This window comes from Rana temporaria, chromosome 3 (genome assembly GCF_905171775.1).
Source record: "Rana temporaria chromosome 3, aRanTem1.1, whole genome shotgun sequence".
NCBI lineage: Eukaryota > Metazoa > Chordata > Amphibia > Anura > Ranidae > Rana > Rana temporaria.
In genome coordinates this window covers 195,941,074-195,954,978 of record NC_053491.1, presented here as the reverse complement: position 1 = coordinate 195,954,978, position 13,905 = coordinate 195,941,074, and the positions used below count along the sequence as shown (strand labels likewise).

The following is a 13,905-nucleotide window of genomic DNA, read 5'->3' as shown; positions in this document are numbered from 1 at the left end:
ACATTGCCAGGGAAACATGGGAGAGTGAGAGTTCCCCTCATCGAAGTGTGATTGAACATGTGGCCCAAATGCAAGATAGAATTGCCCAAGTGATGCCGATTGTGAAGGAACATTTAGCCCAAGCCCAATTGGCTCAACAAAGGATTTACAATCGTGGGTCCTAGGTCCGTTCCTTTGCACCTGGTGATAGGGTGTTGGTGCTGGTCCCCACGGTCGAAATTAAATTCCTAGCCAAATGGCAGGGTCCCTATGAAGTGTTGGAGAAAATGGGGGTGGTAAATTATAAAATTAGCCAACCGGGAAGACGAAAACCTGAGCAGCTCTATCACGTGAACTTGCTGAAACCCTGGAAGGATAGAGAGTCCTTGGTCGCGAAGACTACCCGATTTACTGTTCCATTTAACCTGGCTGTCCCTGAAGTTGGGATAGTGGAGACTCTATTCAAAACTCAGCAACAGGAGGTTAAAGAATTTGTGCTCCGTAATAAGGAAAAGTTTTCAGACCTGCCAGGTTGGGTCTCCGGAGTTGAACATGACATTATCACCACATCAGGGGATAAGGTCAAGTTGAAGCCTTATAGAATTCCAGAAGCCCGGCGAGAGGCAATTGGCCAGGAAGTAAAAAAAATGCTTGAGCTGGGGGTGATAGAAGAGTCAAATAGTGATTGGTCCAGTCCCATTGTCTTAGTGCCCAAACCAGATGGAAGTTGGCGGTTTTGTAATGACTTTTGCCACCTGAATCAAATAACTAAGTTTGACACCTATCCTATGCCCCGCATAGATGAACTGATTGATCGCCTAGGTACTGCCCGGTACATGACGACGTTAGACCTGACCAAGGGTTATTGGCAAATTCCTCTCTCAGTCGGCCAGGGATAAAAAAACAGCATTTGTAACTCCAGACGGATCTTTCCAATATCGGAGGATGCCTTTTGGGTTACAGAATGCTCCCGCCACATTTCAACGCACCATGGATAAGACTCTTCGGCCTCCTCGAGCCTATGCTGCTGCATACCTCGATGACGTTGTCATCCACAGTGAGGATTGGGACTCACACTTACCAAAGTTCAGGCTGTGTTGGATTTCATCTGGAAAGCCGGGTTTACAGCCAATCCAAAAAAATGTACTCTGGGCTAGAAGAGGCAAAGTATCTGGGGTATACCATTGGAAGAGGTCTAATCAAGCCCCAAATAAACAAAGTTGAGGCTATTCAGGATTGGCCACGTCCCACCAACAAGAAACAGGTTTGTGCATTTTTGGGGATCGCGGGCTATTATCGCCGCTTTATCCCCCATTTTGCCTCACAGGCTGCTCCCCTGACCAATTTGACCAAAGGGAAGGAGTCTGTCATGACCAAATGGATTCCCGAAGCAGAAACAGCTTTTCAGGCTTTAAAACAGGCCTTATGTAGTCAGCCAGTTTTAAATTCGCCTGATTTTTCACGGGACTTCGTGGTTCAGACAGATGCGTCAAATGTGGGGTTAGGATCTGTACTGTCCCAGATTATCAAGGGGGAGGAACACCCTGTTATGTACCTCACCTGAAAGTTGAAGGCCCATGAGGAGAATTATGCCACCATTGAGAAAGAGGGTTGGCGGTGAAATGGGCTTTGGATTCTCTCCGGTACTACCTCGTGGGTAGACAGTTTGAACTGGTGACGGATCATGCCCCATTGAAGTGGATGGCACAGAACAAAGAGACCAATAGGAGAATAAATAGATGGTTCCTGGGCCTCCAGGAATTTAGTTCGGTGGTAACGCATCGCCCCGGTGCTAAAATGGGGAATGCAGATGGGTTGTCCCGAGTGCATGCCTGCCTGGCAACCTGTGTCCCAACCCTAGGGTTGAAACAAGAGGGGGGTATGTTACAGGAAGTCAGGTAAATCTGTGGGTGTTGTCACAGACGGGAGATACATTTCTGCCTTGTTTAGACAATACACCAATTATTATCAGGTGTCGGCTGCAGAAGTAGCCAGAAAGATTTAAGGGCGTTGGAAAACTTCAGCTGTTCAGAATGAGGCAATTAATGCCTCTATAAGTAATCCAGAGGATTACTGCTGATTGCTGCATCCTGAGTCTTTTTGAGTAAAGGAGAGCAGTGAACAGAAATACTTCTGAAGAGGGGAGGTGCTGTTGATTTTTATGTGTGATAAAAATCAAAATGTATGACCAGCAGTGTCTGCTCAGCAGTAGGCTGTGCCAGACTCCATAGATAGGTTCCTGTGTGGTGAAGGTAGACGCCCCAAGTGGCCAGGGTTTATTTTATGTTTGATTTTGTTTATGCTGTTTGGATGCTTGCAATTGTTTCCAGCAAGATGGAAGAATAAACCAAATTCTTTGTTTTCAACCGTCTTCGGCTATTTCTCTGTATCGTTCAGTGTGTAGTGAACCCATCCAGGGGGGTCACACACCCCCGCTACCGAGCTAATCCCTTACAATGTTTAAGTGATATGATGTAGAGAACCCCCAAACTCCTGTTTGCGTGGAGTGACGCCTGGGGTCCCGTACTGATAATCACTTGTATATAGAGGTGCATTGGAATCTTCAAGTGTATACTATAATTTTAAGCGCTAAGCTCTGGTCGCATGTTGTAATGAACCCCCAAACTCCTGTTTGCGTGGAGTGACGCCTGGGGTCCAATTCTGAATTCTCACATAGAGAAGTGCATTGAAATCCTTGCTAACCGCAGTTGTGGTTCACTCCCATTCACCAGAGCTGTTACACAGTGCCTACATAGCCGGTCTAGCAGTCCAGGATTTTAAAATCCCTGCTCTTCTCGTATCAAAGCAATTCTGATTGTTCCACCAGCTGCATGAGCAGTAACAGCTAAGCGCCCACTGAGGTAAGTGAAGCAGGGACTGGAGTGGATCAGGAGGGTGTGAGGTAATCTTTTAATTCTTTCTGAAAGGGTGAACATACTTTTCAAGGTTATTACGGTAATCAGGGCCCGTGTCACCATTAGGCGGGACAGGCAGCCGCCTTGGGCGCCAGGATGGAGGGGGCGGTAAAACCCTTGCAGACACAGTGACCCTGCACCGCTCGCTGATATCACAGTCACTGCCGCACCGAGCAGATTGGAGCTCTATTGCGGGATGTAGGAAGACAAGCCAGAGGATGAGCCGGGCTCCGGGATGAGGATAAACAAAAGGGGGCTGAGCAGGGGGCAGGGACCGGTGTGGGTTGCTGCGGGAAGAGCGTCTTCTCCCCCAGGCACAATGACTTGTGTGTGGAGATCGACAGCATCTATACCTCATTAGCTCCGGCACTCCACAGCCTCTGGCGGTCTGTCATAGTGACACAGTAAGAGCAGGGGAAGCCAGCTGGCACAAGAGTCAGGCTGTATCCTGTCTACACTGTCCTTCTAACCCCTCCCTCACTCTGCTGCTTGTCCAATCAGATACTCTGCCTCTCATTTGTGCCCGCCCAACCCCGCCCACACTTTTGCCACCTGCATGCAATGCACTTGCACTGTACTGTGAGAGGAGTTCTGTGGGCAGCTGGGCGGCAGTTTTCAAACAATAGCTGCTAGCTGCCACAGCCCTGGGGGAGACCAGCCCAAATGGGAAGGGCATAATTGGCGAGTGAGACTTCCACCCCCACACCTTCCATGCATTCATCGTCATTGGTTCCATCGTGGACTAAGACAGCTGGGTCATGCCCAGCCCCTCCCAGTAATTTATCAACCCAGTCCACCGCATGCCGAACCCTGACACCAGGGAGACAGCAACCATTCGTTTGAGGCGATCCTGACGACAAATTATTCAGTCCTTCTGATTATAGAATCCTCCATTGCCATCAACTGTTTAGGCCTACCTGCACTACCCTCAAAACTACTAGATGGGCTGCTCTCCTGGCTGTTAGGGGTAGCAGTGACATCTAGGGCTGCCACCTCTGAGCTTAACACCGCCACTTCTTCACCCAACTTGGCAAATCTGTTTGGGTGCTCAAACCCAGGGCTGGCCTTCCTTTTCTGTGAGTTCCTACCCGTCCTTCTGACCACAGTTATCCATCTTCCTACCTGGTAATCCTGACTTATCCCTCCATCCTCCCCATCAACCCTACTAACCACTGGCTCAGTGAGCAGAGGACCCCTTTCAAGGTTGCCAATTCTGCCCAGTGTTGCAACTTGCTACTCCAGATCTCAAATATGAGCTTCCAGAAGGGCAACCCACTCACATCTGTCGCAGTGGTATTCATCCTGGAGCTGCTGCTTCATTATTGTATAGTTGATACGAATAATGAAGTACCAGGAGGTGACAAGGTCAAAAATTCTTCAGCAATAGGTTTTGAAATTGTTTTTTTCATAAATGACCCTACTACTACACAAAAGGGTGAATCGTGAATTGTGAATCAATATGCTATTCTATTGTATAAAGTGTACAGCCTCTTTAATTAACATGTCATTAATTTTTTATGTATGATTTTATATTCCTCATATTAGATCATAATGGAAGTTTTAAGTGGATATCAAGCTGTGGTGGTAAATGGATCCAAGACTACTTTCCTTGTAAGTATTTTCATAAAACAAAAAAATATACAATTTGTATTGGGAAATCACATACAGAAACAGGTACATACATTACAGTTGCAAAATCATGTGTAATTAAAGTAGTATTAAAGCTTTGTTTTTTGTGTAGCGCCCCCTTACTTTCAGTAAGGGGGCGCTAAGGGGGAGTTATTTTGCTCCCATTCACAATTTGTTAAATTGCAGGGCTGCTGTCCTTTCAGAACTGTCTTGTAGGTCAGTCTGCGTTTCAGGGGTGCGTTTCCACCTCTTTGCGGCAGTTGGCACTAGAGGGGTTCTGGCAGAGTCACTTTTGCCCAGCAGCCAATTAGAGGAGTTTCTCCCTCGCTGGGCATGCTGGGGAAGGGTATATCTGGGTCAGACGCCATTGATTCTAGGTCTGTTTTCGGGGGGTCCGAGTTCCACCTTCAGGGTGCGCGCATCCATGGACCCCGCCACCATGGCCTACCTGGCCAGAGTTGCACACCATGCGGAGCTTCATCCTGATGATGAGAGGGGCCCCAGCGACTTGCTGGGTCCCAACCTTTGCTAAGAGGATCCTAAGCTGAGAGCTGTGCGGTGGGGAATCGGCTCAGGGAGAACCCAGAGAGAGGTTATCCAGGAGGCCTGAACGAACCACCGGGGATCTGGTCACCACGATACTGACAGGTATGTTGCAGCTGTCAACTGGTGATCCTGACTAAACTTTACTGGGAGGATTCGCTCAATCCAATTATTGCACTCTAAATCGCTAGGCCTGTGGCAGAGGTCCAGAGTCAGGCCTGTGTCAGAGGTCTGTTCCTCCCAGCGATTTACAAGTGACACTTCGGCTGCCAGGCTTGTGACAGAAGTCTGTCCGGGGGCACTTTACCAACTCTGGCTGGAGTGGCGACGAACTGATCTTATTATTACTAAGAGCAGGACTGCTATTTTCATATCCAAGGCCTGATACTAAAGTTGTTCTCATGCTTCATCAACCTTTCCTATCTTGTCTTATGTTGATGTTGGCCATGTTGGGCCTTGGAATAAAGCATTGAAGAAAACCCTATTGATGACTGGACCTTCGCTCATTGCCTCAACTCACTAGTATCAGCCCTAGACACCCTGCAAGGTAACTCCATACGCCGATCCCACAAACAACCAGCGGCTCCTGCGGGGGTAGCGCTACATTTGTTTTTCTCTTTAAATAACAAACATGTTGGGCCAGATTCACAGCGGACTTACGACGACGTATCTCCACTTACGCCGTCGTAAGTCTCCTACGCCGTCGTATCTAGGGTGCATATTTACGCTGGCCGCAAGGGGCGCTTCCGTAGATTTACGCGTCGAATATGTAAATTAGGTAGATACGCCGATTCACGAACGTACTTGCGCCCGCTACGCCGTTTACGTTAGGCTTACGTCCGGCGTAAAGTTACCCCTGCTATATGAGGCGCAGCCAATGCAAAGTATGGACGTCGGCAAGCGTATCTTTTTACGTCGTTTACGTAAGTCGTACGTGAATGGGGCTGTGCGTAGGTTACGTTCACGTCACAGGCATTGGGCCTGGCATATCTTATGGAGTAAATTCGACGTGATACTAAGCATGCGCGCGCATGCACCGTTCGTTAGGCGCGTCATTTACGTGGGGTCACGATTCATTTGCATACAACACGCCCCCTACCAGCCTATTTTGAATTAGGCGGGCTTACGCCGGCCAATTTACGCTACGCCGACGCAACTTACGGAGCAAGTGCTTTGTGAATACTGCACTTGCCTGTCCAAGTTGCGGAAAGGCATAGCGTAAATAGGATACGCTACGCCCGCACAAAGATACGGGCAGATACGTGAATCTGGCCCGTTATACTTACCTGCTCTGTGCAGCAGCTCCACTCCTCTTCTTTTCAGGTACTCCGCCGGCACTCCTAGCTCCTACCCCTCAAGCAGTGCTCCCAGGGAAAGTTGCCTACCCTGGGAGCACTGCTCTGTGCTTGCTCCTGAGCCACTGCACTATGCATACATAAGACACATAGAGCCGGCCCACCCCTGCTCTCTCCTCATTGACTCATTGGCTGTGATTGACAACAGTGGGAGCAAATGGGCTCCCGCTGCAGGAGGGAGATTCCCGGGACAGCCAAGGCTATCGTGAACATCGCTGGTTAGAAGGGAGCTCAGGTAAGGTTTAGGGGGGAGGGCCTGCACACAAAAGGTTTTTTACCTTCATGCATAGAATGCTTGAAGGTAACAATCCTTCAGGCTTTAGAACCATTTTAAAGAAGTAAGGCCAAAGCTTTTTTGTCTGTACTTCTCCCAGGTTCAGTAGACAGCGGGATAAAGACCTCTGTCAGCTGAAATCACAATAATGTCGGGATCTGCCCAAATGCCTGACTGGCAGCTGTCTCTGTCTCTCAGCGTGCCGCTGAAAGCCTGAGCCAGCTGCTATCATCAGTGAATGCTTGATGGGTAGATTAGAGAGCCAGGGACTGACAGTCACCACTGGCTCTCTGTTCAGTGAAGACAGAGAACTGAGTGATCAGCGGTCTTTGATTACTTAGTTCTCTGTGTAGAGCCGGCAGGGGACATCTGCAGCATCAGATTGATGCTGCAGCCATCTAGATGAGCATGTAAATTTGTTTTTTTGTAAACCCGCACCTCTCTTTTAAAGTGGAACTTCACTCTCTGGATTCAAACCTATGCATTTTTAGTGCTTTTTGCAGACTTTGCAGATTTGTACTACAGAACGTGTTCCATGCAAAAAGCACTAAAACTGCATAGGTGTGAATCCAGCCTTAATAAACATTGACTATTTTTAATCCTTTTCCATTTTACATTAGTGAATGCATAGTAAAGTATATCATATTTACTTGTTTTAAGCTTTGTTTTTAAATTTCTTTGGTTACGTCTTGTTTTCCATGCCTAGACAAATGATGCCATACATTCCAGGAGTCTTCAGTAGCTAAGGAGGTGCTTCTCAGCTAAGCACGCCCTCTCTTGCTTGCTTTGCTTTGAATATAAAAATGTAGTAAATAACATTTTTGGTTTGTGGTGCTCAGATGAAGTATAGTTTCACTTTAAGCTTTTCCATAACACTGCCTAGCATCAACACAGGGAAAAGCAAAGTACTGTAAAGCTTACAGGCTCCTCCTGCAACCTATGACTGTACAGTCAAAGGAGAAGAAGCAGACTGATGAGCTCATTACGGTCACTCTGTTCTGTCCTCCTATCTGCATGTTCCTTGTTAGCTTAATTAGCTTCTTTTATTTTTCCCTAGAGTTTAGTTTTAATTGGGTGACTTCAAGCAAAAGGTTAAATCTTTCACTAGTAAGGCCCCATACACACGGTTGGTTTGGTCCGATGAGAATGAACCGAAGTTCATTTTCATCGGACTAAACCGACCGTGTGTATATAGGCTATCGGTCTGTTTTCCTTTGGTCCAAAATTTTAAAACATGCTTCAAAACCGAACCGATGGACCGCTGCCCCATCGGACCAAACCGATGGTTAGTACAGAAAAGCATCGGTTCAAAACCTGCGCATGCTCCTCTTCTCTCCCCCCCTCCCTTTCTCAGCCGATGCCTCCATTGTAACTGTGGGCACCCGGCCGTGACAGCTTTCGGCTTCACGGTCAGGCACTCACTGCGCATGCGCCAACGGCGCAGCGCTCCCTGAGTGGACAGGCGATCGTCTGGGACCTGTCACGTGTCCCAGGTGATCGCCTAAAGGGAGGGGCCACCAAAAGGCAATATGACATATCGCCTTAGCAGTCCCTAGGCAGAAGGAGGAAGTGGGATAGGAAGTCCCACTCCTACTGAAGCCCCCACTCCCCCCCAAAAAAATTACATGTCAAATGTGGCATGTAAGGCCCCGTACACACGGTCGGTTTGGTCCGATGAGAATGACCCGAAGTTCATTTTCATCGGACCAAACCGACTGTGTGTATAGGCTATCGGTCTGTTTTCCTTCGGTCCAAAATTTTAAAACATGCTTCAAAACCGAACCGATGGACCGCTGCCCCATCGGACCAAACCGATGGTTAGTACAGAAAAGCATTGGTTCAAAACGCATGCTCAGAATCAAGTCGACGCGTGCTTGGAAGCATTTAACTTTGTTTTATTCAGCACGTCGTGTGTTTTACGTCACCGCGTTCTGACCCGATTGGATTTTGAACTGATGGTGTGTACACACATCAGGCCGTACGGCCACTTCAGAGGTGAACCGATGAAAACGGTCCGTCGGACCATTCTCATCGGTTTTGTCCGACCGTGTGTACGGGGCCTAAGAGATTAAAAAAGCTTGAGGTCAAAAATAACAAAGACTTTTTAAAGGTTTTCCTTGTAACCTTTCATGTTATTCTTGCTTGAAGCAGTATATAAGAGGTGTTTGGTAGAAACAGAATATCCAGTACACTAATAGCTGGATTCAGGTATGGCGGCGTAATTTTGACCCGGCGTAGTGTATCGTATTTACGCTATGCCACCGTAAGTCAGAGAGGCAAGTGCTGTATTCACAAAGCACTTGCCTCCTAAGTTACGGCGGCGTATCGTAAATGGGCTGGCGTAAGCGCGCCTAATTCAAATGAGGAACAGGGGGGCGTGTTTTATGTAAATGATTCGTGACCTGACGTGATTGATGTTTTTAACTAACGGCGCATGCGCCGTCCGTGGACATATCCCAGTGTGCATTGCTCCAAAGTACGCCGCAAGGACGTATTTGTTTCGACGTGAACGTAAATTACGTCCAGCCCCATTCATGGACGACTTACGCAAGCGAGGTAAAATTTTCAAAATTTGACGCGGGAACGACGTCCATACTTAACATTGGCTAGGCCAGCTATTTGTTCGACTAACTTTACGTCGGAAATCGCCTTACGTAAACGGCGTATCTTTACTGCGACGGGCAACCGTACATTCGTGAATCGGCGTATCTCGCTGATTTGCGCATTCTAGGCGTAAATCAGTGTTCACGCCCCTAGCGGCTGGGTGAACTAGACAGCTAAGATACAACGGCACAGGCAGTCGTATCTTAGATACATTTAAGTGTAACTCAAATTGAGAATACACTTAAATGTACGATGGCTTAGATTCCGAGTTACAACAGCGTATCTACTGATACGCCGGCGTAACTCTTTGTGAATCTAGCTATAAGTGCCGGTTCACACTACAGCGACATGAAAGTCGTCACGACTTTGCGAGGCAACTTCGAGGCAACTTCAAGTCGCCTCCAGGACAGGCAACTTTGCCAGTGGCCAATCAAACAATAATCAGCTCTGTGGGAGGGAGGGGTTTGCCTGAGAAAACTATTTTCTCTTCCTGTAAAGTTGCTTCAGTTAAGACACTGATCCGACTTCTATTGAAATCAATGGGTACAAGTCGCCTAGATGTCGCCTTGAAGTAGTACAGGAACCTTTTCTGCAGTCGGAGTGACTTCAGTAGTGTGCATTAAGATGGCTCTCATTCACTTTAATGTAATTTCTCATGTCACGCGACTTGGGGAGACACAAGTCGGATCCCAAGTCGCGGTAGTGTGAACGGGCACTTATAATTGTGTTTTCCTGGGCACCTATCTTTAATGAAACTTGTTTTTTATTTAACAGAGGAAAATTTTTTGGGAGCAAATGGAAAAAAATGGAATTGAGTATCTAGTCCATTTTAAGGATTTGAATACAAGCAAGTGGCCTTCCTGTATGATGAAAAATCTTCTTGGTGTATCCATTGATAGTACAGAAGTACGTGAAAGACGAAGGCCCACAATGAATGAGGTGAGCACACCTCCCAACATTTTGAGATGTGAATGAGGGACACCTATCAGCTAAAGTATGCAGGCATAGGACACCTTGTCATTAACCCTTAAAAGAAGAATTGTACAAAAAAACAAGATTTTTAAACCCACAAGTGCTTTTTTTACCACTACCATTCCTTTATATTAGCTTTTGGAATTTACAAATGTAGCAATTTAGAAATCAGATGAAAGGTTTAGCGCTGGAAAACACTTTGATAGATAAAAAGTGCATTTTATATACAACTATAGAGATCAGACCAAAATGAGGACCAATGAGGAGGAATGAGGGACATAGGGACATTGCCCCAAATCAGAGACAGTCCCTCAAAATCAGGGACAGTTGGGAGCTATGGGTGAGGGGTTATTTTTCTGTCTCCATATTATGAGCTGATGGTTATTATTTTCTTATAATTCTTTTTGAAACATGAAGATCAATTGTTAATGTTCATTTAGGTTTTGAAAAGAATGGAAAACTGTGCAACTTCTGAAAAGCCCCATGAGGACCACCCAAAGTACCTGATGTCCACTCCCCCTTCCATATGGCCTGTGCATAAGAGCCAATTCAAGGTTCCTGTGGAGACAGATGAAACCATGGAGGATCCCAATAATATATGTGAACGAAATAAGGAAATCGAATGTGGCCAATCAGAGGTGTCATTTTTAGGCAACACCAAAAAGCATAGGCCTGCAGAAAAGTTTAGTTCTTTGTTAATGCAAAGCAAAGCTGTATTACATGATGTTTTCCTGCATACACCAGGTACAGTTTATACAAGCAGGCCAGTAGAGTGCAGCTGCTCAATGGAGCCATACAATGGAACCTTCTGTGAAGAGTGTGTAGCAAATGGTTTTAGCCAGTAAAAGAATGTTGAGTAATATTCCATTAGAAACAAAATTAACAACACAATACAGTAGTATGATGTACAGTATATAGTATCTGTAATACAGATGTTAAGGTATGTTAATAATAACAGAGCAATGTGAATTATTTACCTTTACCGTAGAGAATATGATTTTACTTGTTAGCGTCTTTCTGGGATTTCATAGACATTTTTTTATCATTTCAATAGAATTAATTATTCTGACATAGCAGGTACAGTTGTATTGCATTATTGTGAAAACAGCTCTCTTCTGTCCAGCGGCTTTCAGTGTAGGGACTGTAGAGGATTTTGGAAATATGCCATTTTGGAGCATGGGGGTACAAGAAAAAAGGGAGATTGGAGTCTTGGTATAGAATTATGAAACATGGGTAGGTTGCAAATTTAGCTGGGAAATGGGATTGAGCTTTTACCAGAAGAGTTAAAGCGGGGGTTCACCCTAAAAAAAAAAAAAAAAATTTCTACCATGTCATCCAGCATACTAGCGCGAGCTACAGTATGCCTTTATTTTATTTTTTTGCGCCATACTCACAGTTTAATCCCGTAGTTAAGTTTCAGACTCCCCGCGGGGAGTAGGCGTTCCTATGCAGAGGGGAACATGATTGAGGGCCGGCTATGGCGCGTCACGCTTCCCGAAAATAGCCGAAATAGGACTTGGCTCTTCACGGCGCCTGCGCAGTCAGCTCCTAGTCTGTGTGCAGGCGCCGTATAGCGCCGTGAAGAGCCGAGTCCTACTCCGGCTATTTTCGGGAAGTGTGACGCGCCATAGCCGGCCGTCAATCATGTTCCCCTCTGCATAGGAACGCCCGTTCCCCGCGGGGAGTCTGAAACTTAACTACGGGATTAAACTGTGAGTACGGCGCAACAAAAATAAAAATAAAGGCATACTGTAGCTCACGCTAGTATGCTGAATGGCATGGTAGAAACTTGTTATTTAGGGTAAACCACTGCTTTAAGCCCTGTACACACGATTGGATATCTGATGGAATCTAATCCGATGGATTTTTTCGTCGGATATCCGATGAAGCTGACTTTCATCAGTCTTGCCTACACACCATCAGTCAAAAATCCGACCATGTCCAAACGCGGTGACGTAAAACACTACGCCGTGCTGAGAAAAATGAAGTTCAATGCTTCCGAGCATGCATCGACTTTATTCTGAGCATGCATGGATTTTTCCCTGATCATTTTTTTATCCATAGGAAAATTTTAAAACATGTACTATTTTTTTTCACCGATCCGTTTTCATCAGACAAACCCATCGTGTGTACAGGGCTTAAGAGTATTATGTATTACTTCATGTCATTCAACGATCAAAACCCACATGCCAACAAACATTGGTCTTTATTGTGTAATTTCTTTAAAAACAATTGTCTTTTCTATAAATGTAAGTATCTTTGTTATTTATGTAAGTTAATAAATACATTTTTTAAAGCATATTTAGTTTTCAAGTACATTTGATGCTTAAGTTCAAAGGCAATTCGTTTGGAAGCACCCCAACAAGTACATATAAAAAAACTTTTTTTATTTATTTTATTTTACCACTTTGCCCATCTTATTACATTTGACAGCCAACATTAAAGTTGTTCAATGTGGTAAAGTGTGTAGAGAATAACAGTGGTGGATGTCTTGTCCCCTATGCAAGAATACATTTTAGGGTCCCCCATTCAACTACTGCCCATATGTAAATTATTCATTGTATATAGATGGATGGATAGATAGGTGGATGGATGGATAGATAGATAGATAGATAGGTGGATGGATGGATAGATAGATAGGTGGATGGATAGATAGATAGATAGGTGGATGGATGGATAGATAGATAGGTGGATGGATGGATAGATAGATAGGTGGATGGATGGATAGATAGATAGGTGGATGGATGGATGGATAGATAGATAGATAGGTAGGTAGATAGATAGATAGATAGATAGATAGATAGATAGATAGATAGATAGATAGATAGTAAAAGAATACTCTATACTTTCTCATGGTCCATATTATGCAACTGGGATCAAACACCCCCTTAATTTCAAGCCTGAATTTTGCTAGGAGAAAACTGAAGAAGGATTCTGTATGTTCTGGAGGTGCTCAGGCAGGAAGGCATGAAGGGGCAGGACCCCAAAATAACATCACTTAGATATTACAAAAAGTAAAACAATAAGGGCATCTTTAAGAATGCCCCCTGCATCTCTCCTGCCTTTGAAGTCAAAATCTGATTCATATAGTATTATGGGTTGATCTAAAGATACAGAACAGCTACAGATGCAGTTTCCTTTCAGACTTTTTCTCTCTCTAACTGAAACTCTTTAAAGTGGAACTTTATGCAAAGGGGAAAATACGCTTTTCCGCCTCCTCCCTCTCCTCTCCCACTTTTGGCCCCTTTTTTGGGGGGTGCGGGCCCTAGTTTTGATAGGTAGTCACTCCAACATCCTGTCAAATCGCCTAACACTCCCTATTTTGCTTTCAGCCGTCTGGGACATCTCACAGGTCCCAGAAGGCTGCGGGACCATTCATGCATGCAGAGTGGGAAGACACTTGTGAAGCCAAAAGGAGTCACAGCCTGCTTCCCAGAGTAAACATGGCAGCACTGTGGACCCAAAGACTTAGGGCACTTTCACACTGGGGCAGGGAGGCGTCGGCGGTAAAGGGCCGCTACTTTTTGCTGCGTTTTACCATCGTTTTTCGGCCGCTAGAGGGGCACTTTTATATCCCGCTAGCGACTGATGAAGGGGTTAAAAGCTTCTGCAAAGCGCCGCTGCCGAAGTGCTT

General features: G+C 45.7%; 1 protein-coding gene across 2 annotated transcripts in view; it reads left to right on the top strand.

The window, feature by feature from the left end:
• The window catches only part of IRAK3 (interleukin 1 receptor associated kinase 3), a 31,161-nt gene extending 19,556 nt beyond the window's left edge, over positions 1-11,605 (top strand). For both annotated transcript variants that reach the window (XM_040344068.1, XM_040344067.1), the window contains exons 8-10: positions 4,440-4,505; positions 10,074-10,238; positions 10,712-11,605. In XM_040344068.1, the coding sequence (XP_040200002.1) occupies positions 4,440-4,505; positions 10,074-10,238; positions 10,712-11,116 (636 nt within the window). In that variant the 3' untranslated portion in view covers positions 11,117-11,605. The remainder of the gene's footprint in view (positions 1-4,439; positions 4,506-10,073; positions 10,239-10,711) is intronic.
• The last annotated feature ends 2,300 nt before the right edge of the window (positions 11,606-13,905 follow it).